Here is a 25,897-nt window from a genome sequence, read left to right on the forward strand (position 1 = left end):
TGAGTGGGTGGGTTTGTGGGAGAACAAAGGAGAGAGTCGATAGTAGGTGCCAGGTCGCTGAGTGTGTGTGTGGGCAGAGGCTGGACCCACCAGTTAGCAGGGAGTAGGAGGCCAGGTATGTGTGGGCAGTGAGTGGGTGAGAGGAGGAAACAGTACAAAGGCATTTTGCAAATGTGAATATCTTAAGAAAATATCCATGGGACAGTACAAAAGAGCATTAGAAAACAATTCATTAGCAATTCTAATTTTAAAAAGCAAAGCATTGCTGATAATGCCATCTTACAGATAGTCATTTTTAATTTTTAATTATGTCATTCAGAATTATATGTGTGTTATTTAGCCGGATAATTGGTGGTGAACCTGCAGTGATCTCAGAGTTGCCTCCATAAACAAGAGTGGCTCAAGACAGAGCAGAGGAGCAAGCTGAAGACCCATAGTTGAGGTAAGCTTAAATTTTCTATCTAAAATAAGCTTAAAATCCCAGGAAGAAAGGGGTACCTTTTCTCCCTCTGTCTGTTAGGCACAGGCATCTATATTAAGTTTCTTTTGTAACTATACATGGGATTTTTTTAAAAATCTGCATTAAAGTCTGAAACTTAAGAATAGACTCATATAACATTAGGGTGAAGAAGAATCAAAGAGATCATCTTGAACAATCACATTTATAGAATGAATTACAGACTCAGAGAGCTGAAAAGGACTCAGCCAAGGAGTAGTATGGGGAGTCTATAAAGTCTGATAACTCAATCAACTAACTGGAAACAAGGGCACTGCCCCCACCCCACACCCCCGCAGCAGCCTCCTGAAATAGATATAAAATGAGAAACTCCGAAGCAGAAGCTGGGGAGTGTTCACTCCACGGAGACGTAAGAGGCAGGAGGTGAGGCTTGTGGACTGGCACAGCAGGATGCAGACTAGGAAGAGCCCCGCTCTGATGCTACAGGGCAAGTCTATGCGTAACTCAGTGGGGGACAGGAGACGCCCAGTCCTTCTGTAAGCCATATGAGCTTCCTGGCTGGGAAGTGGCCTTATCAGACCAGAGCTTAGCTAAGGAGCTCTTGTCCCGTTTCTACTGGTCTTAGCCTGTGTTTTTCCTTTCAGCTAATTCAGATCCGCTGGGCTTGCTTCTTGCAGAACTTCCCGAAGAGAGAAAGGGCTGTTTGGGTTTTCTCTTTTCAGTCAGCCCAGTGAATCCCAAACCACAGATTTCTTCTCTTTCTCTTCTCTTTTACTGAAGTGCTTTAATTACCATTTACCAGCTTTTCGTGCAAATTTTTCTATGTGTTGAGAACGTCCAGTCAAGGGCAGGGTGAAGCAGTTGGGCAGCAGTTAAGTACACAGTAAAATAAAAACTAAGACCTCCTTATTAAAAAAAAAAAATTAAGACTTTCCAAGGGGGCCACTAAAATGGAAGCTCTGTCTATCCATAACAGAATTAAGTAACCAAATTCATTATATCATGAAAATAAAGCTGTGATGTGATTTGTAATGCTGGCATTTTGGCATTTATTTTGTATAACATAAAAATGGCTGTATTTGATTTTTTAAAAATAAACATAAATGGTGCTATGGACAGTTGACCTAAAACAAATAGACTGCTAGTTATTTCTCCAGCAAAAATGGGTTTATATGGGATCAACAAAGAATTGCAATTCACAGCGTGCAACCATGGTGAGCCCAGGTGCAAGTGCCCACAAAACTGGAGCGAACTCTTTTACAGAGTGGAAAAAGAAGCTGGGGGGAGGTATAGTAAACAAAGAGCCCGTGGCTTTTCATTGGCTGAGTCATGACTGTCTCTCATAGGCTGGGTGCTTACTCGGAAAGAAGGAGTCTTTCTTCTTCCTGTTGGGCTCATGGTAGGGCATGAGAGCTCCCTCTTCTGGTCTCCTGACTGTATTTAATTGAGATTTCTGTTTATTAGTTTTTTACAGGGCTGAATTTTGTCCCCCCGCCAAAAAAATTCGTACGTTGAGGTCCTAAACCCTAGTACCTCAAAATGTGAGTGTATTTGGAGATAGGGCTTTAAAGAGGTAATTAAGTGAAAATGAGGTCTTACGGGTGGGCCCTAATTCAATCCAATTGGTCTCCTTATAAGAAGAGATTAAGACATAGACATACAGAAGGAAGATCATGTGAAGACACAGGGAGAAGTTAGCCATCTGAAAGCCAAGGACAGAGGCCTCAGAAGAAACCAACCCCGTTAACATCTTGATCTTAACTTTGTAGCCTCCAGAACTGTGAGAAAATCAATTTCTGTTATTTAAGTCACCCAGTCTGTGGTACTTTGTTATGCAGCCTTAGGAAACTAATACATATAGTCTTCATTATGTGCTACATTTTACCCTCAGTGTTCTCTATCTGAGAGAGAGAGTTAAAGTTCAATACAGAGATTACCCTCTCCCACTTCTTGGGTCTTCTCAAGTAGGATGACTAGAGAAGGTTCTGTTTGAAGTCAATTATCCTAGGAGATAAGGGGGCAGGCTGCAAGAGAATGAATGGTACAGAGGAGAGCAGAGAGAATCTGGCCCCAGGGAAAGGGTGTGCAGGCTGCCAGGAAAATCATGGTAATAGGGCCTGGGAACCTCCCCTCCTCTTCCTTCCCAATAACATCTCCTAAGCCTCCTGGAAGAAGCATTGAAGTGTTTCTTAATGAGTACAACTTTGTTCCATTCAAAATGTTAATGAAGTGTATAAATTCTCTGGTTACCTGATGTGCACTCCATCAGGGGTTGTGCAACCAACTTAGTGGATTGCATTAACTTTTCCTAGATGAAATTGGTTAGGGTGGAAAATATATAAATACCAGTCAAGTTTCAACAAATTTTTATTTTACATATATACATATGTAATCACATACATGCATATGCATATATATTATGTATAATATATATAATCTGCATATATTGGCATGTAAAATGTTTTGTTTTGGTTTGGTTTTGGCTGCGTTGGGTCTTCCTTGCTGTGTGTGGGCTTTCTCTAGTTGCGGCAAGCAGGGCTGCCCTTCGTTGCAGTGCACGGACTTCTCATTGTGGTGGCTTCTCTTGTTGCAGAGCATGGGCTCTAGGTGCACGGGCTTCAGTAGTTGTGGCTCGTGGGCTCAGTAGTTGTAGCTCTTGGGCTCTAGAGCACAGGCTCAGTAGTTGTGGTGCACGGGCTTAGTTGCTCCGCGGCCTGTGGGATCTTCCCGGAGCAGGGCTCAAACCCGTGCCCCCTGCATTGGCAGGCGGATTCTTAACCGCTGTGCCACCAGGGAAGCCCTGTATTTCTTACTATAGATGATGATCAAAGAAATTTAAAGCCATTCCTCTAAAACACGAAACTGATCAGATCACTTTCTTTTTTGAAATGCTTCATTGGTTCCTCAATGTCTACAGAACAAAGTCCAAAGATTTAGCAAAACCTTCAAACTCCCAAGATGGAGCCCCAGTCTACTTCTCTGTATTTCTTCTTATGCTTTCAGACTGAGGAACACTTCAAGAGTACGTGGTAACGTGCCAGGAGGCACCAAGAGCCACCAGAGGAACAGTCTACATTTTCCTATAACGAAAATTTTACTTGCTGGCATGTATGGAAAACACGCTCTTTGTATTCAATAGCACAGATATATTGCGAAGTAGAATTTAAACGTTGCATGAATTTTAAGGTAAGATATTAGAATGCAATGAGAGGCCGCCTGGAGGTTGGGACAGGATTCTCCTCTCCGCTGCTCAGGGTACTCGGGAGTAAACACTGGAGAAGCAGTGCCGCAAGCACCAGAGATGCTGACACTGTCCTTTCACATCTACCATGAAGCAAAGCTACTCATGTCCAGCAACAAACAGGTACAGCGATGCCACATGGAGCCACTCCGAGTACTGCAGGTCGCGCAAAGCGCACTGCTGACGCTGACGTTAGCCAGCGGGAAAAGCAAACCGCAGGGGCTAGAGTCCGAAAACCCGGGTTCAAGTGCTACTCTGTCTCCTCCAGGCTCTAAGGTGCTAGACAAAGCTCTTAACCAGACTGTGAGAGAGATCTCCCTGCAGCACCTGTCACCCCGTGGGTCCTCAAGAAATATTTGACTGTAGAGCTGGCCAGGCAGGTTCCACTTCCACCCACGTGCTGCACAAGGATCTCTTCAAAGCTGAGCCCTGGACGGAAGAGTAAAACCTTTTCACATAGAGGTGGGAAGAGTCCTTTCTGCTAATGGCTTAGAAAAAGTCATTTATGTCCTCTAAGCTCAACTTCTTATGAAGGGTGGGACTCATAATAACAATACCTCCCTAAGAGGGTTATTTTGAGGATGAAATGAGACATGTGAAAATCCTGGTTAAACACACCTCCTCTTACATAACAATGAGAATGATCATTTTTATAATTGTCAGCTTATATTTGCCTTATGTCAAAGGTTTATATAAAGTTGGTTTCCAATAATACATGGAGCACCTAATTTTTTTTTTAACTGGTTCAGGGACACAGAAATTTTCTCTTTTTAATTGTACCAGAAGTAAAACAAAAATTACACTGCTCCAAAGTTGTCAGAGGATTTTATAACATGGAGAACACATTTCCCAAACCCTTCTGAAGTTATAATAAAATTATCAAAGCTTAGGAAGTTATTAGTAATGTACTATTTCTGACTCTTGTGAAAATGCGGGTTCTGCTTATAGAAGAGAGTAGTTTAAGTCTATTTAGTGGGTTCAGGGAAGATGACTACAGTGGCAGTGTAATTTTGAATCCAAATCTTAACATAAAAACATATGGGGCTTCTCTGGTGGCGCAGTGGTTAAGAATCCACCTGCCAATGCAGGGCACATGGGTTCAAGCCCTGGTCGGGGAAGATCCCACATGCTGTGGAGCAACTAAGCCCATGCGCCACAACTGCTGAGCCTGTGCTCTAGAGCCCGCGAGCCACAACTACTGAATCCCACGAGCCACAACTACTGAAGCCTGTGCGCGCTAGAGCCGGCGAGCCACAACTACTGAATCCCAGGAGCCACAACTACTGAAGCCTGTGCGCTCTAGAGCCCACGTGCCACAACTGCTGAGCCTGCGCTCTAGAGCCCACGAGCCACAACTACTGAAGCCCACGAGCCACAACTACTGAAGGCTGTGCGCTCTAGGACCCACGTGCCGCAACTGCTGAGCCCACGTGCTGCAACTACTGAAGCCTGCGTGCCTAGAGCTGTGCTCTGCAACAAGAGAAGCCACCGCAATGAGAAGCCCCTGCATGACAACGAAGGGTAGCCCCCGCTCGCCGCAACTAGAGAAAGCCCACCACAACAACGAAGACCCAACGCAGCCAAAAGTAAATAAATAAAACATTAAAAAAGAAAACATATAGAACAACAACTTAGCAAAATCAAAATCCCATGGACAACATTTACACGGACGCTAGGCTGCAAGGCACCCACACAAACTTCAAAATACATGTGAATGAGAACAAACCACCCACAGCCGTAAGACCTGGATCCTATCAGCATGTGAGCAGGAAAAGGAGAGAGAAGCAGTGAAACTTGACAGACTTTGACAGACATGACAAGAGAAGCCCTAAATAGCAAGGACTATTTGCTGGAAAGCATGTGGTCAGGTTATGCCCAATCGGGTAGGTGGTGAGTGCAAGGGGTCTGCTACAAAGACTGAAGGTGCTTCAGCAGCCCTAGAGACTGACTTGCCAGAGCTTCCTTTCAGGACAGAGTGTCACACTGAAGAGAAATGCTGAGAGTGGAATCAAAATTAAGCTGGACAGAGACAGATAGAACAACAGATAGAGGAGGCCCAGATAAAAGGGGTGGGGGGAAGGGAACAGAACCAGGGAATCTCATAAAGCAAGCTGACCCTTCTTAGCACTACCTGAAAACAACAGAAGAGGGAGTTTATGAAGTTAGAAAAGCTATTCAAAGCTGTGTCTTCTACTAAAAGTTCTGGAAAGCCATTTTAACATAAAAATGAGAAACAGAAAAGTGTTGAGGCCAAATGACTTGCAAAGTTATTTCTAAGAAAAACAATGAGCACAATAAATATCCCTACACCAGAAAGACATGCTCACAGAACAAATCAAAACTATTATCTTCTATCTCAAAAGAAGCTAAAATACATTAAGAAAACGATAAAGACATGAAGTGAAAACATTATTAAAATACTCTGCCACTAAGGTGGTAAAAGCCAGGAGACAATTAGAAATTTTTTAAAAAATTGTTTCAGAAGTGACACTAAAATGAAGGAACACAGAGCAAACATAATAAAACAGATTAAGCCTTAAAAGAAATAAAATATTAAAAGGAGGACATTTTTTATTTTTTTGCCAACAAAATTTTTTTTTTTAATTTATTTATTTTTATTTATTTATTTTGTCTGAGCCAGGTCTTAGTTGCGGCATGCAGGATCTTTTTTAGTTGCCCCAGGCAGGCTCATAGTTGTGGCATGTGGGCTTCTTAGTTGCGGCATGTGGACTTCTTAGTTGTGGCATGTGAACTCTTAGTTGCAGCATGCATGTGGGATCTAGTTCCCTGACCAGGGATCGAACCCCTGCCCCCTTCAGTGGAAGGGGACCACCAGGGAAGTCCCAAAGGAGGAAATTTTTTAAAGAAAAAGTAAAGAAAAAGATAAGAAACATTTGACAGAAAATGACAAATATTGGGACTCTAGAGCCTGCGTGCCACAACTACTGAAGCCCGCGCACCTAGAGCCCGTGCTCCGCAACAAGAGAAGCCACTGCAATGAGAAGCCCGCGAACCGCAACAAAGAGTAGCCCTCGCTCACTGCAACTAGAGAAAGCCTGCATGCAGCAACGAAGACCCAGTGCAGCCAAAAAAAAAAAAAAAAAGAAAACAACAAATATTAAAGATGGACAAAGAAGATTCAACCTCATATAGTTGGAATCTTTGAAGAAGTGTAAAGCAAGGGGACAAAACATATACTAAAAAGTATAATTAAAGAGAAATTTTCTTTATAAAAAACAATATGAAACTACATATTGAAAAAATATACTGTGTAGCTGAGACTGTTGACCCAGAATTATCAACACCAATGCAAATTTCTAACAAAATAGATGAACTTTAAAGAAAAATAAATTCCACTGAGTATCCAGTCAAAACCAAAAGTGACTTAAAAGGTAAAAAAGTAGATTATCATCAGGGTTTTTTTGACAGCTATACTTTATGCCGGAAGAAAACGGAATAACATATTTAACAGATACAAGGAATAAAATGTAAACCAAGGATTTTATATTCTGCAAAACTGACTTTCAACCATAAAAGGCACAAAACAACAGTTATCAATATGCAAGGACTCAGAGAATATTGTTCTCAAGAATCTAGAGAAGGATGAGTATCAGACAATCAAAATGATTAGAGAGACATCAGTAAAGAGACATCAGGTGGTAGATGGTAAAACATAGTTATCTGAAGAACTAATAATAAATGAGAGTTAAATGAGAGTATAACATATAAAAGCTATATTCTCACATAATGTAGATACAGTATAACTATAAAAAATGGGATGAGGGTGAGGAGAGCATATAAAAAAATTCAGCTGTTCTTTGTAATTATATTGGTGGTGGTAATATGTGTATTGTTATTCTAAGCCTGTCGTGTGTACAAGGTAGAATAATGTAAATGAGTAATTATGAGATACAATTCCATCATCTACTGTACACTTGGGAACCAGAAATCTTGTTATGGAGGAAAAGAGATATAGATGCAGTAAAAGTATAAAAAAGTCGAGGTTAAAATCCCATAGTACTGACTTTTAATTGGAAATATCAGCATAATCATTAGGTATTTTATCTGTAAAATTATATCTATATGTATATTTATCAATAGATAGATTTCCTAGCTCTGCTGCTGAAAAGGTCAAGTAGCAATAAGTAACCAACCCAGGAGCAATAAGCATTAGCACTCAGACTGTGGTCTTGAAATCGTAGAAGAAATAAGGCTTTTGGAAACATGACTGATTTCCTATCTGGAGTAGGATGCATACAAGATGAATGTGAACATCTGTTACTAAAAATCAGGGAAGGGGGCTTCCCTGGTGGCACAGTGGTTGAGAGTCTGCCTGCCGATACAGGGGACATGGGTTCGTGCCCGGTCCGGGAAGATCCCACATGCCGCGGAGCGGCTGGGCCCGTGAGCCATGGCCGCTGAGCCTGCGTGTCCGGAGCCTGTGCTCCGCAACGGGAGAGGCCACAACAGTGAGAGGCCCATGTACCGCAAAAAAAAAAAAAAAAAAATCAGTGAAGTTATCAAAAATTACTAGGGTGTGTCAAAAGGGCTCGGACCAACCTGAAGAGAATCCTGCTGGCCAAAGATAGGACAATTTGAGCTTCAAAAAAAAAAAAAAGTTATAATTGCTATTGATTGAAATTTTATCAAATATGTTGAAATCATGAGTTCATGACAATGTTTTTTTTGTTTGTTTGCTTGTTTTTTTGTTTTTTTTTTCTTTTGGGTACGTGGGCCTCTCACTGTTGTGGCCTTTCCAGTTGCGGAGCACAGGCTCTGGACGCGCAGGATCAGCGGCCATGGCTCACGGGCCTAAGCCGCTCCGCGGCATGTGGGATCTTCCCGGACTGGGGCACGAACCCGTGTCCCCTGCATCGGCAGGCGGACTCCCAACTACTGCGCCACCAGGGAAGCCCGACAGTGTTTTTAAAAACAAAGAATTGGTGACCTTCAGAGAAGGATAAGGAACCAATTTATTCTCTTAAAAACTGGTAAATAGAGGAAAAGAACCAAGCACCTATCCTACCTTTTCCACATGAAATGTATCACTGGGTAACCAAATAGTAGATGAGAGATATGTCTCCTTGTCAAAGCATTTCAGCTAATATAATAAGTGAAAAAGAAATAATGGAATCTGAATATCACCCTTTTGCAACCCCCCGGTGAATTAATGGATCTAGACATCAGTAGTTAGTAATACCACAAAAAGAGAATCAACCAGACATTGTATGACTCCTGATGAAAGAACACAACACAACCTATAGTCTTACCCAAAGGAATGAAACTAAGTCCAGTGAAGCCTCAGAATCCAGGTGCCAGTTTTCAGGAAATACCAAGGACAGAGGAACATGCCACACTGCACAATGAGTATGAAAACAGCAAACTTCAGACTATGGGAAACTTGACAAGGCAAAAAGCTTGGGTTCTCCAATAGATAAATCATAAAGAAAAGAAACAATGGAAGAGTGAAACTGTACAATAAGAGAGATTTAAAAGACATCCAAAAAATTTTAATGGGCAAAACTGTCTATGGATGTGCATTTGGGTGTCATAAACTATAAGGAAACAAGTGAAAATGATTACTATGAAAATCAGGATGGTGGGTACTCTGAGGGGCGGGAGGTGATATGAAATTGGAATGAACACATGGAGGACTTCTGGAATAGCTGGAAAATTCTATTGACTTGGGTCTTGGCTACAAGAGTGTTTGCCTTATAACAACTCATTGGGGTATACGTTTATTTTGCATTGCCTTTTAAATCTTTTATTTTACAATAGATATAAGGATTAAAAGTAATAAAAACCTATTTAACGTAAAGGATACCTATTCCACGAAAGGGAGAATTTCAACAAAATCTTCTCATATATGTTATTCAAGATTGATAAAGTATCAAAGAGAACCTATTATATTTCCAGTGATTATTATATCTGGCAAAGAGTGGAATGAGGAAAAACGAGGAAAAGTCAGTAAAGAACCAGGTGAGATGGTGAAATAAAGGCAGGGACAGTAACCTCTTAATCCTAAAAAAATCCAAGCAATATTGGTAGGTTTAGGTGAGCTGTTTTCTCTGAAGTGGGTTTACATTGTACATAGAGGAATAAATCTTTATAAAGCCCCAATCATTTGGAAAGTCTGGCCCTTTGAAACTCAGAGCCTAAATATTTCCTTGTTTTAATTATTGCTGAGACAAGTTAAGAGCCTTAAATATTTAGATGGATTATTTTAAACATCATTGTTAGGCAAATTATCTTTAAATGAAAAAAAACAGGAGTGCCATCAGAACACTACTGCCAAGCCACATGAACATGAAATGAACATGAACATGAGTTTCTAGGGACACACCCGAAGTGTGGTTAGGACCAACAAATTCTAACCTGCAAAATGCATGCCTGAAGAGCCGGCTTCCTCCTCCTTTTCTTCTATTTGCTCCAATGTCTTAATGGCTTATCCTGCCCATCATTTCAAGGGGCAAGTGACCTAGTTAGCTGAACTCTGTCACATTAGATCATCCAGATTAGTCATTGCTCATTCTACTCTATCCCTCCTTTTTTTTTCCCCTGCCTTTTTTGTTTTCTACCATTCCTATTATCTTCTCCTCATTTTCCCCATTATAACCCACACTCCTTTGTCTAATTTTTCTTCTTTCATTATTCTAATAGAAAATATTTGCTATTTTGGAAATTGAATGCTTTAGAATGAGGATATGTAAATCCACTAAACAAGACCGATAGAAGGAAAAACATATGATTTGTGTAGAAGTAACTCCCATTTTGAGTCAATGTGTAAATTTCAAAAAGAAAACATTTATCGAAGTTGAGAATAATGCATAAAACTCATTTTTTAAGTCAGCATAAAGTTTCAGACTACCATTTTCAGACACTTACGAGGGCTTTCGGAAGCTGTCAAAAATATCACCATAATAAATTTTTCCCTATCTGTTGTTCTTCCAGTTTTTGTTTTCTGTGATACCACTTCCCACCATCGAGGCTGGAAATGCCCAACATTCACTCCACACAGTTTAACAAGGGCATGGGCCAGTCACTTGCTAATGGGACTAGCAAGAGAGTTAGCTGAGAGGGTGAAGGTGAGAGCTTCTAAGAAAGGCTTTATTTCTCTCTTCAAACGATGGAAGGGAAAATAGTGCTCCTGCTTTTGGTTACAGTTGTGTGAGGGAGGACCCAATATCAGTGGCAATGGCAGCTTTTTTCAATTATGAGGAGAAAAGCTTGAAAATAAGTCCCAACAAGCTGAGAGCGGTGGAGTAGAGAACTGAAAACAGCCCGAGACCTTGATAGGATGGTTCAGCTGCTGAATCAACCTGCTGGGACTTCCATGTGACATAATAAATGTCTTCATTGTTTTACTTGGAAATTCTGTTACTTGTAGTTGGAAGCATCCTGATACATACTCTGATAATATAGGTAGACTTCTTGACCCAGTCAAAAGGGACAGGGTATAAATCAAAGTAAACAAATGTAATTGAGTTGGGCAGAATGTTACTGAAATGTCCTAAATAATTTTTTTTTTCATCCAGCTTTACAGACTTTGCTTAATGCAAGCAAAAACATATCTAATTTCTGTCAGATAGACTCTATCGGCAAAATATGATTCATAGTATTAGCAAAAAAGAAGTACATTAGTTGAGTTATTTATACTTGCCACAATCTCTATTGAAACATGACTAATCTAGAAATTATGATTTGGTTATAGAAACTGCTCAGAACAGATAGACTTTCTTGTGTCAATTTTCTTAAAAAATAAAGTATTTTATTATAAATAAAACATTATAAATTTCTTCCTAACAGTTAGTAGCTTACACTGTTTTTCCACACCCATGGTCACAATAACATCCTGGAAAAATAAGGGAGTCAAAAATCTGTGTAACAACTCCATAATCACTTGGGTCAAGCCAGATATAGAATACAAAGAGACAGCAATATTGGAAATAGAGGCTATTGAGATCTGACTTACAGAAGCAAAGGGGGAGAGAAACAGCAGAAGACAAAACCTGAGACATATTTATCTCCATCTCCCAGCCTCCACATACCCTTTTAAAAAAAGATTTCTTTCTAAAAACACTTGAAAGAATATAGGTTGAAGAATTTTTCTGAGTAGGCTGTGACCACTGGGGACATCCTGAAGTAGCTGGTGGGAAACTGAAAGCAAGAAGAGAAAATCTCTGTTTTAACTGAATTGAAGGGCTCCTTAAATTACACACAGTTCTTTTACATTGTCAATAAATGACTAATAAAGGCAGTTAAAGAACTTAACTAAAAGGATATCTGCAGTTTATAGCTTCCCCTGAAGGAAGAAAAGACTTTCAAATATAATTTTCTCACTATAAATTATTTTTTGGAGAGATTACTCCAGTGGGGCAGGGGGCAGGGTGGGAGGACCAAGATTGTAGAGAATGGCAGATTAAGAAAAATGCTCCCTAAGGGTGAGTTGGCAGAAAAGAAGACTTTGGCAGAGCTTCTTTAGGAATCAAGTCAAGTGGAGTGGCGGGATTGGATGGTGTCCAGGTAAGAAATAAACTAGAATCCCAGTGCTGGGAAAATGTACGCATTTTACATGCAATCCTGAGCTTACTCACTGCAATTTAAACCTATTTCCTTTTTGCTCTTAAGAAAACATAACAAATAATTGGTGACTATTTTTCTGTATCCTAGTTCCTTAAATTAACTCTTAGAAAGCTGCAACTCTTCAACCTTCTTTTCCTCAGATTAACCAAGAACATCCATCTTTTCCCATAGGTACAGTACTATTTTCCAGCCATCATCAACTAATCATCAATCACTTTTGAATATTTTTTCCCCACCAGTTTTATAGCATGGTCAAAAGACTATTTGCCTCAGAATCGTAAATGTGGATTCCCAGGCCATACACTGTACCTACTGAATATGAGTCTTTGGAGATGGGACTCTTATCCGCACCAAAATTTGAGAACCACTACTTTAAAGGATTCCACAGCTCTCAATTTGAATGGAAAGATCTGAATTGAATTTGACCAATTATCTTTTATCAAGGACTTTAGCAATTTAGTTTAGAGAACATTTGATGTATTTCTTAATAAATTATATTCTAATCCCTCCCAACATCATTTATTCATACTGAAAAGCTACCTATCTTTTACTTCTGACATGAATTATTAAAATTACTGAACTAGTATATGGCAAGTCAATTTCAAAGTATTTCTTAAATAGGCTAAGAAAATCATGATCCAACAAGTCAACATCTATTTTTATTCTTTTCTTTTACGGAGAAGTCTTGAACAGCCTGTTTTTTTCTCTTGATATATAAAATTCTAAAAATGGGAATTTTTAAAAGGAAGAAATGATGGCATATAACTTCTAATCTTTGCGGCATTGGTGGATATCATTACCGTCTTTCTAAATCTTTCTTTATGAAGGAACCCAAAGTAGTAGAACTGCCTATTTCTTCTAATACATTTAACTAATGTTCTACCTACCTAGAAACCAAGTGAAAGCTCCTAAATAATTTCTGACATGAGCTAAATTTTACTTCGATTCATAATGACTGATTATAACCCTATGACAGTTACAGAAAATTAATTAGTTATGAAGAGGAAGAACTCTAGAAATAAAAATGCAGAGGCAGAAATTTGAATTGTAATCTTTTTCACACCATGTGGAAATAGTCATATGGAATTAAAGAACTTGGGTCATTAAAATAATATTAAGGAAGCTCTTTATTATACATTTTTAAAAAATAAGTATAAGTCATATTCTAACAATATGAATTACATAAAATGCACACACAATATTTTAGCTGTGATTATAAACTTGCCCAAAATTCTACTAACTGTCAAGTGTGAAACTTGTAAAACTCAAAATTTAGTCCTAATACTCTTGACTCACTTGGGTTACATGTTAAGAAGAGACATTTGGGGCTCTACGCCCGATGGACTGAATCAGTCTCTGGAGGGTATGTCCTGGGAATCTGCATTTACAATGCTAAACATTTACATATTACCCACACAACTAGCATTCTGGCAAGAGTTCCAACTTCTTCCCTATCTATGAGATCCAGATCCCCCAAGTGGCAGTGCTTCGTTTTGTCTTAGAGACGGACGTGGGGTGTTTACCAGAAATGCATAGCTGAGGGACTTCCCTGGTGGCACAGTGGTTAAGAATCCGCCTGCCAGTGCAGGGGTCACGGGTTCGATCCCTGGACTGGGAGGATTCCACATGCCAAGGAGCAACGAAGCCCGTGCGCCACAACTACTAAGCCTACGCTCTAGAGCCTGCGAGCCACAACTGCTGAGTCCGCGTGCCACAACTATTGAAGCCCGTGCACCTAGAGCCCATGCTCTGCAACGAGAGAAGCCACAGCAATGAGAAGCCCGCGCACCGCAACGAAGAGCAGCACCCACTTGCCGCAGCTAGAGAAAGCCTGCGTGTAGCAACGGAGACCCAATGCAGCCAAAAATAAATAAACAAACAAATTTAAAAAATTGTTTCCGAAGCAAAAGCATCAGTGACAATACTCAAAGTATTGCCAATGTTGTTATTAAAAAAAGAAAAATCCATAGCTGAAATCTGTAGGCAATACAATTGGGCAACTTCTTCAAAGAGATAATGAATTTTGTCCTTTTTCAAGCATCTCTTTTGGTGTAGAAATGTATGGGCTGGTGTTAAAATCCAATTACAATTAATCGTTTTACATCATCTGGGCAAATTTAATGGTGACCCCCCAACTACAACTTTCTCACCTCACTGATCCACTGATGGGCAAAAATATTCTCTATTTTCTAACAGAAAGATAGAAAGCAAACCTGCATAATAATCCCAGGAGGCTTTGAACAGAAGATTCTGCAGGTGTCCTATTTATATGGGATTCGGTTTTGGTTTCGTTTGTTTAATCAGTATAGTTCATCTCCTAGAAAGAGGCACACAAATGCTGGTGTAATTTAAGAACAATAGACTGCACTAATCACAGATTGTTAATCCCATCTGCTCCTCATGAGAAGGAAGCAGTGTTCCATGATGTGTCAAAGGACCTATGAGCCTTCCTAAATCTGACCACTCTCCTTATTCTGTCTTCTTGTATTTCTTTCTCCACAGTTCTTTGGTGTCTTTTTTCCTTTCTTCTCATTGCATTGTCACCACAAAGCTTATCTATTTTCATATGAGAGGTTTTCATATGAGAGAGAGGTTTGGGGAGGTTAGGTCAGATTTCATCATGGTCCCCCAATGACAAAATTATCACCTCCTAAGAGTCTGTTATCTCTGGAAAAAAATTATTGCTGTCCTATAAAGAGGAATGTGGTGTTTTGAGTTAGCTTCTTTACTAAGAAGCTAAAGATATTTATTAAGAGTATGCTACATGAATAGCACTTTAAATATTAATTTAATACACTACTTCCTGTCCTTTTATTTCTCTACCTGATACAGCTGTAGGAAAACACACTTGTCGTTCAAGAATATACCTGTCAAAAAAAAGAAAAAGAATATACCTGTTTCTTTTAGCCACGTTTCGTAGTGCCATTCAAAATTAAACTAAATCAAAATGAATATGGTTAGGGAAAAAAAATGTTGGGCAAGAGGCAAGTGGGGTCAGGGTCTCTGCTATTTCTCTGGAGATAGTCTGTAGGGTAAGACAAGGTAGGAGTTCAAGTAATAACAGTTTATCTGTAAAAATCATCCTCCCCAGGAGTCCTTTACAAGATTTCTGAACTTTCAAAAAGCCATATATGGGTGTGCACATGGCACCAGGGGGTTGAAGGCAGTTGGTTAAACCTAACTTTGAAGCCAGGGAAAGTCTAGTGAGTTCTACTCAGACCTTTGGGGAAAATGAGGCTAAGCTAGTTTTAGAGGTTGATTTCTGTTACAACTGGCTTCTCTGAAGTACCTTAGCAGAAGTCCAAAATTAGAAAAGAGGAAATGACCTTTTGTTCTACCGAGTGTTTAGTAGGAAATATTGAATCACATTAATGGGTTTCCAAGGCCTGAGGAGGGTTTGGACCTTAAAAAAAAAGTACAGTATAATAGTGTTTAAGACTACAAGCTCTATACTCATTATCAATATTAAAACCACACAAGATATTTTTCCAGGTTTATTGAGATATGACTGACATATAACACTATTTGTTTTAGGGGTACAACACAATGATTTGATATATGTATATATTGCACATATAATTTAACATCCGTTTCCTCAGTTACACATTTTTTTTAATGACGAGAACTTTTAAGATCAACTCTTAGCAATTTTCAAATATTCGTTACAGTGTTGTTAACTTTAGTCACCATTACATCCCCAGAACTTACTTATCGTATAACTAGCAGAAGTTTGCACCTTTTGACCACCTTCACCCAGTTCCCCCACCTCCCCCCATCCTGGCAACCACCAGCCTGTTCTCTACATCTTTTTAAACACACACACACACACACACACACACACACACGTTAATTTTAGGGGATATATTGGTGAGGGAACGTTTTACATGCCGTTTATACTGAAATGTGAAAAGTCAATGCTATTTAAGCAACCAAATTGCCAATCTGTTATTGTTACAAACAAAAAGGAAAAATAAACTGATTTTTATTTCTAAATAAAGGGTTGCTGAAGGACCTTCGCCTTCCTGGGGTATGACTGAGAAGCTCTGACAACTGAGCCCTAAAGCCCCACAGTCACGGGTCAGGGCAGTTTTAAGCACAATTCTCAGACGAAGGGTCGGCTCCTCCCCAAACCCTCGAGTGAGACGGGGCGGAGCCCGGAGGGCCCCGAAGGCGGGAGGGGCGGGACAGGGCACGAGCGGGGCGGCGGCGGCGGCGGCGGCGGCGGCGGCGGGGGGGGGGGGGGGGGCGGGACCTCCGGGTTCCCGCGCGCAGGCCGCAGCGGCCCCTGGTCGCCTTGTGGGCCCCGCGCCATTTCCGCTACTCTCGGCCAAGCGGGACCCACAGGTCTCGTCCCGCCGCTGGGCCGCGCGGAGCTGACCGCCTGGCGGGATGCGGCCGTCCCCGGGGACGTGCTGGCTGCTCTTCTGGCTGCCGCCGCTGGCCGTGCTGCCGGCGGACGCGGTGCGCGGCGAGGAGGACGAGGCGGCGTTGTCAGGTAATCGCGGGCACGGGCGGCGGGCGCGCGCACGCTCCTCGGCTACCCCCGCTCCCTATCCCCGCCCTCCTCGCCACCTCCCCCCGTCTCGCCCGGCTCCCCGGAGATGGACCAAGCTCTCACTTCTCCGGGCGGCGGGGCGCGGGGAGCTGTTTCCCTGCCCGGCTTAAGGTTCCCTCCGCGGGCGCGGCCTCCCTTACCGCCTGCTTGGGCTTCCCTGGTCTCTGCTGGCACTTGGACATTATAATTTTAGGATTAGAAGCAACTGCAGAGTTCATTCTGGCCCAGTTCCCTCGTTTTGCAGAAGCAGCCGAAGCCCAGAGAAGTTTTGATTAGTCCAAGGACACACAGATAGTCATTGTACAGATGATCCTAGTCTCCCGACTTTCAACACGGCATTTGTATACATCAACTTAGGTTGAAAATATTATTATTTATCTAGGTAAAACTTTGAACTCAAGACTAGAGAAGGTTTGGCTTTAGAATTGGACTAAACTTCCCCTGCCCTTACTGGCTCTGTGACCTTGAGTGAGTCATGCTACTACTGGTCACATGTAAAACACGGATAATATTTCACAGGATTACTGTGATGTTTAACGTGTACTTGGTACAAAGGAAACAAGAAATGGTAGCTGTTCATAGTGTTGTTATGGGCTGTCTGGAGTGGGGCAAGGCAGGAGTTCTAACTCCACAACTGCTACTAATTTGCTATGAGCTTAACGTTTCTTTTTCACTGTTTTCACTATTTTTAAAAGATTTCCTGGAATCACTGTCCACTAACTTCATCTTATTGCCCCCCTGTGGTTGCAAGAGAGGCAACCAAGTGTAGCTGGGCATAGCTGCTACCCTCCAATAAAATCAGGATTGTTTGTCTAAGGATAAAGGCAGTTATCAGATTGAGCTGGAGCTACCAACTCCTCTGTGTCTTGCAGTGAGGTGCGCCTTGGGGGACTCTTCTATACCAGTTTTCATTGAATGGACATTTGTTGAGTATTTACTATGTGCTAGGCAGTGTTAAAAGTGCTTTAACTGCATTATCTTATTGAATACTCATAGTAGCCGTATGGGGTAGGTACCAATTATATACCCATTTTACAAAAGAGGGAACAGAGGCTTGGTAGTAGGAGAGGTAACCAGTATGTACTGATGAAAAAATAAATCACAGATCTGTCTAAGAAGGAGGATTTCTGAGTATGGCTGCAAACAGAAAATTGTAAGTAGCCTTGGACCAGCATCCAGAACCTTGATTTCTCTAGTTCGGTCATTACATTCAGCCACCCACTTGCAGAATTACGTTGGTCCAGGCTCGTCTTTATGGGCCATAGTTTTCTCATCAGTAAAGATGAAGAAGTTCTATTACTGAATGTTCTCCAATAATTTCCTTACCTTTTATTTGCCTCAATGAACCCACTGTTTTTCAGGGTTTTGTTACCAGATTTAGTGTTAACAATGTCAACTAATTTATTTTGTTAATCAAATCATACATAAATGCTTCTGTTCTGCCTGAGACATGCAGGATGCCCACTGAGTTGATAAAATTCTAGTCGACAGCTAAGAGAAATGGCAATTTCTGTAGCCTTATAGCAACACTTGCCCTTACAGATGGGCTTCACAACTGAGACTTTTTTTTCTTTTACATCTTTATTGGAATATAATTGCTTTACAGTGGTGTGTTAGTTTCTGCTTTATAACAAAGTGAATCAGTTATACATATACATATGTTCCCCTATCTCTTCCCTCTTGTGTCTCCCTCCCTCCCACCCTCCTATCCCACCCCTCCAGGCTGTCACAAAGCTCCGAGCTGATCTCCCTGTGCTATGCGGCTGCTTCCCACTAGCTATCTACCTTACGTTTGGTAGTGTACATATGTCCATGCCTCTCTCTCGCTTTGTCACAGCTTACCCTTCCCCCTCCCCATATCCTCAAGTCCATTCTCTAGTAGGTCTTTGTCTTTATTCCTGTCTTACCCCTAGGTTCTTCATGACATATTTTTTTTCTTAGATTCCATATATATGTGCTAACATACGGTATTTGTCTTTCTCTTTCTGACTTACTTCACTCTGTATGACAGACTCTAGGTATATCCACCTCATTACAAATAGCTCAATTTCGTTTCTTTTTATGGCTGAGTAATATTCCATTGTATATATGTGCCACATCTTCTTTATCCATTCATCCAATGATGGACACTTAGGTTGTTTCCATCTCCTGGCTATTGTAAATAGAGCTGCAATGAACATTTTGGTACATGACTCTTTTTGAATTATGGTTTTCTCAGGGTATATGCCCAGTAGTGGGATTGCTGGGTCATATGGTAGTTCTATTTGTAGTTTCTTAAGGAACCTCCATAATGTTGTCCATAGTGGCTGTACCAATTCACATTCCCACCAGCAGTGCAAGAGTGTTCCCTTTTCTCCACACCCTCTCCAGCATTTATTGTTTCTAGATTTTTTGATCATGGCCGTTCTGACTGGTGTGAGGTGATATCTCATTGTAGTTTTGATTTGCATTTCTCTAATGATTAATGAAGCTGAGCATTCTTTCATATGTTTGTTGGCAGTCTGTATATCTTCTTTGGAGAAATGTCTATTTAGTTCTTCTGCCCATTTTTGGATTGGGTTTGTTTTTTTGTTATTGAGCTGCATGAGCTGCTTATATAAATTTTGGAGATTAATCCTTTGTCAGTTGCTTCATTTGCAAATATTTTCTCCCATTCTGAGGGTTGTCTTTTGGTCTTGTTTATGGTTTCCTTTGCTGTGCAAAAATTTTGAAGTTTCATTAGGTCCCATTTGTTTATTTTTGTTTTTATTTCCATTTCTCTAGGAGGTGGGTCAAAAAGGATCTTGCTGTGATTTATGTCATAGAGTGTTCTGCCTATGTTTTCCTCTAAGAGTTTGATAGTGTCTGCCCTTGCATTTAGGTCTTGAATCCATTTTGAGCTTATTTTTGTGTATGGTGTTAGGGAGTGATCTAATCTCATACTTCTAAATGTACCTGTCCAGTTTTGCCAGCACCACTTATTGAAGAGACTGTCCTTTCTCCACTGTACATTCCTGCCTCCTTTATCAAAGATAAGGTGACCATATGTGCATGGGTTTATCTCTGGGCTTTCTATCCTGTTCCATTGATCTATCTTTCTGTTTTTGTGCCAGTACCATACTGTCTTGATTACTGTAGCTTTGTAGTATAGTCTGAAGTCAGGGAGCCTGATTCCTCCAGCTCCGTTTTTCGTTCTCAAGATTGCTTTGGCTATTTGGGGTCTTTTGTGTTTCCATACAAATTGTGAAATTTTTTGTTCTACTTCTGTGAAAAATACCAGTGGTAGTTTGATAGGGATTGCATTGAATCTGTAGATTGCTTTGGGTAGTAGTGTCATTTTCACAATGTTGATTCTTCCAATCCAAGAACATGGTATATCTCTATCTATTTGTATCATCTTTAATTTCTTTCATCAGTGTCTTATAATTTTCTGCATACAGGTCTTTTGTCTCCTTAGGTAGGTTTATTCCTAGATATTTTATTCTTTTTGTTGCAATGGTAAATGGGAGTTTTTTCTTGATTTCACTTTCAGATTTTTCATCGTTAGTGTATAGGAATGCCAGAGATTTCTGTGCATTAATTTTGTACCCTGCTACTTTACCAAATTCATTGATTAGCTCTAGTAGTTTTCTGGTAGCATCTTTAAGATTCTCTATGCATAGTATCATGTCATCTGCAAACAGTGACAGCTTTACTTCTTTTCCAATTTGGATTCCTTTTATTTCCTTTTCTTCTCTGATTGCTGTGGCTAGAACTTCCAAAACTATGTTGAATAAGAGTGGTGATAGTGGGCAACCTTGTCTTGTTCCTGATCTTAGTGGAAATGCTTTCAGTTTTTCACCATTGAGGACGATGTTGGCTGTGGGTTTGTCATATATGGCCTTAATTATGTTGAGGAAAGTTCCCTCTATGCCTACTTTCTGCAGGGTTTTTATCATAAATGGGTGTTGAATTTTGTCGAAAGCTTTCTCTGCATCTATTGAGATGATCATATGGTTTTTCTCCTTCAGTTTGTTAATATGGTGTATCACATTGATTGTTTTGTGTATATTGAAGAATCCTTGCATTCCTGGAATAAACCCCACTTGATCATGGTGTATGATCCTTTTAATGTGCTGTTGGATTCTGTTTGCTAGTATTTTGTTGAGGATTTTTGCATCTATGTTCATCAGTGATATTGGCCTGTAGTTTTTCTTTCTTTGTGACGTCCTTGTCTGGGTTTGGTATCAAGGTGATGGTGGCTTCGTAGAATGAGTTTGGGAGTGTTTCTCCCTCTGCTATATTTTGGAAGAGTTTTAGAAGGATAGGTGTTAGCTTGTCTCTAAATGTTTGATAGAATTCGCCTGTGAAGCCATCTGGTCCTGGGCTTTTGTTTGTTGGAAGATTTTTAATCACAGTTTCAATTTCAGTGCTTCTGATTGGTCTGTTCATATTTTCTATTTCTTCCTGATTCAGTCTTGGCAGGTTGTGCATTTCTAAGAATTTGTCCATTTCTTCCAGGTTGTCCATTTTATTGGCATAGAGTTGCTTGTAGTAATCTCTCATGATCTTTTGTATTTCTGCAGTGTCAGTTGTTACTTCTCCTTTTTCATTTCTAATTCTATTGATTTGAGTCTTCTCCCTTTTTTTCTTGATGAGTCTGGCTAATGGTTTATCAAGTTTGTTTATCTTCTCAAAGAACCAGCTTTTAGTTTTATTGATCTTTGCTATCGTTTCCTTCATTTCTTTTTCATTTATTTCTGATCTGATCTTTATGATTTCTTTCCTTCTGCTAACTTTGGGTTTTTTTTGTTCTTCTTTCTCTAATTGCTTTAGGTGCAAGGTTAGGTTGTTTATTCGAGATGTTTCCTGTTTCTTAAGGTAGGATTGTATTGCTATAAACTTCCCTCTTAGAACTGCTTTTGCTGCATCCTATAGATTTTGGGTTGTCGTGTCTCCATTGTCATTTGTTTCTAGGTATTTTTTTATTTCCTTTTTGATTTCTTCAGTGATCACTTCATAATTAAGTAGTGTATTGTTTAGCCTCCATGTGTTTGTATTTTTTACAGATCTTTTCCTGTAATTGATATCTAGTCTCATAGCATTGCGGTCGGAAAAGATACTTGAAACAATTTCAATTTTCTTAAATTTACCAAGGCTTGACTTGTGACCCAAGATATGATCTATCCTGGAGAATGTTTCATGAGCACTTGAGAAAAATGTGTATTCTGTTGTTTTGGGATGGAATGTCCTATAAATATCAATTAAGTCCATCTTGTTTAATGTATCATTTAAAGCTTGTGTTTCCTTATTTATTTTCATTTTGGATGATTTGTCCATTGGTGAAAGTGGGGTGTTAAAGTCCCCTACTATGAATGTGTTGCTGTCGATTTCCTCTTTTATGGCTGTTACTATTTGCCTTATGTATTGAGGTGCTCCTATGTTGGGTACATAAATATTTACAATTGTTATATCTTCTTCCTGGATCGATCCCTTGATCATTATGTAGTGTCCTTCTTTGTCTCTTTTAATAGTCTTTATTTTAAAGTCTATTTTGTCTGATATGAGAATTGCTACTCCAGCTTTCTTTTGGTTTCCATTTGCATGAAATATCTTTTTCCATCCCCTTACTTTCAGTCTGTATGTGTCTCTAGGTCTGAAGTGGGTCTCTTGTAGACAGCAAATATATGGGTCTTGTTTTTGTATCCAGTCAGCCAATCTGTGTCTTTTGGTGGGAGCATTTAGTCCATTTACATTTAAGGTAATTATCGATATGTATGTTCCTATTCCCATTTTCTTAATTATTTTGGGTTTGTTATTGTAGGTCTTTTCCTTCTCTTGTGTTTCTTGCCTAGAGAAGTTCCTTTAGCAGTTGTTGTAAAGCTGGTTTGGTGGTGCTGAACTCTCAGCTTTTGCTTGTCTGTAAAGGTTTTAATTTCTCCATCAAATCTCAATGAGACCCTTGCTGGACAGAGTAATCTTGGTTGCAGGTTTTTCTCCTTCATCATTTTAAATATGTCCTGCCAGTCCCTTCTGGCTTGCAGAGTTTCTGCTGAAAGATCAGCTGTTAACCTTATGGGGATTCCCTTGTGTGTTATTTGTTGTTTTTCCCTTGCTGCTTTTAATATGTTTTCTTTGTATTTAATTTTTGACAGTTTGATTAATACGTGTCTTGGCGTATTTCTCCTTGGATTTATCCTGTATGGGACTCTCTCTGCTTCCTGGACTTGATTAACTATTTCCTTTCCCATATTGGGGAAGTTTTCAACTATAATCTCTTCAAATATTTTCTCAGTCCCTTTCTTTTTCTCTTCTTCTTCTGGAACCCCTATAATTCGAATGTTGGTGCGTTTAAAGTTGTCCCAGAGGTCTCTGAGACTGTCTTCAGTTCTTTTCATTCTTTTTTCTTTATTCTGCTCTGCAGTAGTTATTTCCACTATTTTATCTTCCAGGTCACTTATCCGTTCTTCTGCCTCAGTTATTCTGCTATTGATCCCATCTAGAGTATTTTTAATTTCATTTACTGTGTTGTTCATCACTGTTTGTTTCATCTTTAGTTTTTCTAGGTCCTTGTTAAATGTTTCTTGCATTTTGTCTATTCTATTTCCAAGATTTTGGATCATCTTTACTATCATTATTCTGAATTCTTTTTCAGGTAGACTGCCTATTTTCTCTTCATTTGTTAGGTCTGGTGGGTTTTTATCTTGCTCCTTCATCTGCTGTGTGTTTTTCTGTCTTCTCATTTTGCTTATCTTACTGTGTTTGGGGTCTCCTTTTCGCAGGCTGCAGGTTCGTAGTTCCCGTTGTTTTTGGTGTCTGTCCCCAGTGGCTAAGGTTGGTTCAGTGGGTTGTGTAGGCTTCCTGGTGGAGGGGACTAGTGCCTGTGTTCTGGTGGATGAGGCTGGATCTTGTCTTTCTGGTGGGCAGGTCCACGTCTGGTGGTGTGTTTTGGGGTGTCTGTGGACTTATTATGATTTTAGGCAGCCTCTCTGCTAATGGGTGGGGTTGTGTTCCTGTCTTGCTAGTTGTTTGGCATAGGATGTCCAGCACTGTAGCTTGCTGGTCGTTGAGTGAAGCTGGGTGCTGGTGTTGAGATGGAGATCTCTGGGAGATTTTTGCAGTTTGCTATTATGTGGAGCTGGGAGGTCTCTTGTGGACCAGTGTCCTGAAGTTGGCTCTCCCACCTCAGAGGCACAGCACTGACTCCTGGCTGCAGCACCAAGAGCCTTTCATCCACATGGCTCAGAATAAAAGGGAAAAAAAGTAGAAAGAAATAATTAGTAGAAGTAGAAAGAAAGAAAGAAAGAAATAAAGGGAGGGAGGAAGGAAGGAGGGAAGGAAGGAAAAAAAGGAAGAAAGAAAGAAGATAAAGTAAAATAAAATAAAGCAAGATAAAATATAATAAAGTTATTAAAATAAAAAAATAATTATTAAGAAAAAAATTAAAAAACAAACAAAAAAAAACGGACGGATAGAACCCTAGGACAAATGGTGGAAGCAAAGCTATACAGACAGAATCTCACACAGAAGCATACACATACACATACACACTCACAAAAAGAGGAAAAGGGGAAAAAATCATAAATCTTGCTCTCAAAGTCCACCTCCTTAATTTGGGAAGATTCGTTGTCTATTCATGTACTCCACAGATGCAGGGTACATCAAGTTGATTGTGGAGCTTTAATCCGCTGCTCCTGAGGCTGCTGGGAGAGATTTCCCTTTCTCTTCTTTGTTCTTACAGCTCCCAGGGGCTCAGCTTTGGATTTGGCCCCGCCTCTGCGTGTAGGTCGCCGGAGAGCGTCTGTTCTTCGCTCAGACAGGACGGGGTTAAAGGAGCCGCTGATTAGGGGGGCTTTGGCTCACTCACGCCGCGGGGAGGGAGGGGCACGAAGGGCGGGGGCGAGCCTGCGGCGGCAGAGGCCGGCGTGACGTTGCACCAGCGTGAGGCGCGCCGTGCGTTCTCCCGGGGGAGGTGCCCCTGGATCCCGGGACCCTGGCAGGCTCCCCGGAAGGGGGGTGTGGATAGTGACCTGTGCTTGCACAGAGGCTTCTTGGTAGCGGCAGCAGCAGCAGCCTTAGTGTCTCATGCCCGTCTCTGGGGTCCGCGCTTTTAGCCGCGGCTCGCACCCGTCTCTGGAGCTCCTTTAAGCAGCGCTCTTAATCCCCTCCAGGTACGTGGGGGGTTTCTTGCCTTTTGGGACGTCTGAGGTCTTCTGACAGCGTTCAGTAGGTGTTCTGTAGGAGTTGTTCCACGTGTAGATGTATTTCTGGTGTATCTGTGGGGAGGAAGGTGATCTCCGCGTCTTACTCTTCCGCCATCTTCCTGGAAGCCTGAAGTTTTGACTAAGTATTTTTACCTTAAAATAAAAGGTAATTTCGTTTATGACTAAACTCTTTAACTTAATTGTATCTTTATACATTTAGGAAAACATAAATGACAAAAGTAGTACAAAAGAGTAATTCTGAATTTATCAGTTAAAGCAAGTGATGTGCAGTTGTCTCTTTTTTTTAATATATGATATGTAGTCCTAACATTAGATTAATTGAATATTTTCAAATTGAATGGTATTTTATATGAACTAAGGGATTTCACTGGTAAAGGTAACCCTGACTCACATCCTTTGGTAATGTAAAGAATTGCACTTTGTCATAGCAGTTTGGGCACAAATGTCCAGAAGTACACTGTTCTCCAGGAGTCAGGTTTATTGAAAGGTTCAAGAGAGCCTGCCGAGGACTACAGGTAGTTAAGGAGGGCCGTGCTTGGTCCGTGGCTTTGCTGTGGTAGCCATAATAAGCATGGCATTCGGGGTTGGTCCTGCTTATGCTCCTAAGTTTTTGGGAAATGAGGCAGAGCTGGGATAGCCCACACTTGCAGACCCCTCTCCTGACCTGAATCAGGCTTGAGGAAATGAATGCCTAGGTTACGGGAGCACCCTCTGGGGAGGAGAAATATTTCAGCTCCAGGGGGAAGCAGTGGCTCTCCCTAGGCAGGTGTTGTTCTCGTCTGACCAAATGAATGATTATTATTACATTTTTATGAATCCCTAGAAATTCCCTTTTGTTTTCTGGATTGCCTTGTGAGGGGATGTTGTTGATATTGTGA

At 40.6% G+C, this 25,897-nt stretch overlaps 1 protein-coding gene across 2 annotated transcripts in view; it reads left to right on the forward strand.

The window, feature by feature from the left end:
* The first annotated feature begins 16,602 nt into the window (after positions 1-16,602).
* Positions 16,603-25,897, forward strand: part of NEMP2 (nuclear envelope integral membrane protein 2) — a 35,269-nt gene continuing 25,974 nt past the window's right edge. For both annotated transcript variants that reach the window (XM_029226137.1, XM_029226136.1), the window contains exon 1: positions 16,603-16,776. In XM_029226137.1, the coding sequence (XP_029081970.1) occupies positions 16,671-16,776 (106 nt within the window). In that variant the 5' untranslated portion in view covers positions 16,603-16,670. The remainder of the gene's footprint in view (positions 16,777-25,897) is intronic.

Source organism: Monodon monoceros, unplaced genomic scaffold, assembly GCF_005190385.1.
Source record: "Monodon monoceros isolate NGI ecotype Baffin Bay Population unplaced genomic scaffold, NGI_Narwhal_1 Super_Scaffold_16, whole genome shotgun sequence".
Lineage (NCBI taxonomy): Eukaryota > Metazoa > Chordata > Mammalia > Artiodactyla > Monodontidae > Monodon > Monodon monoceros.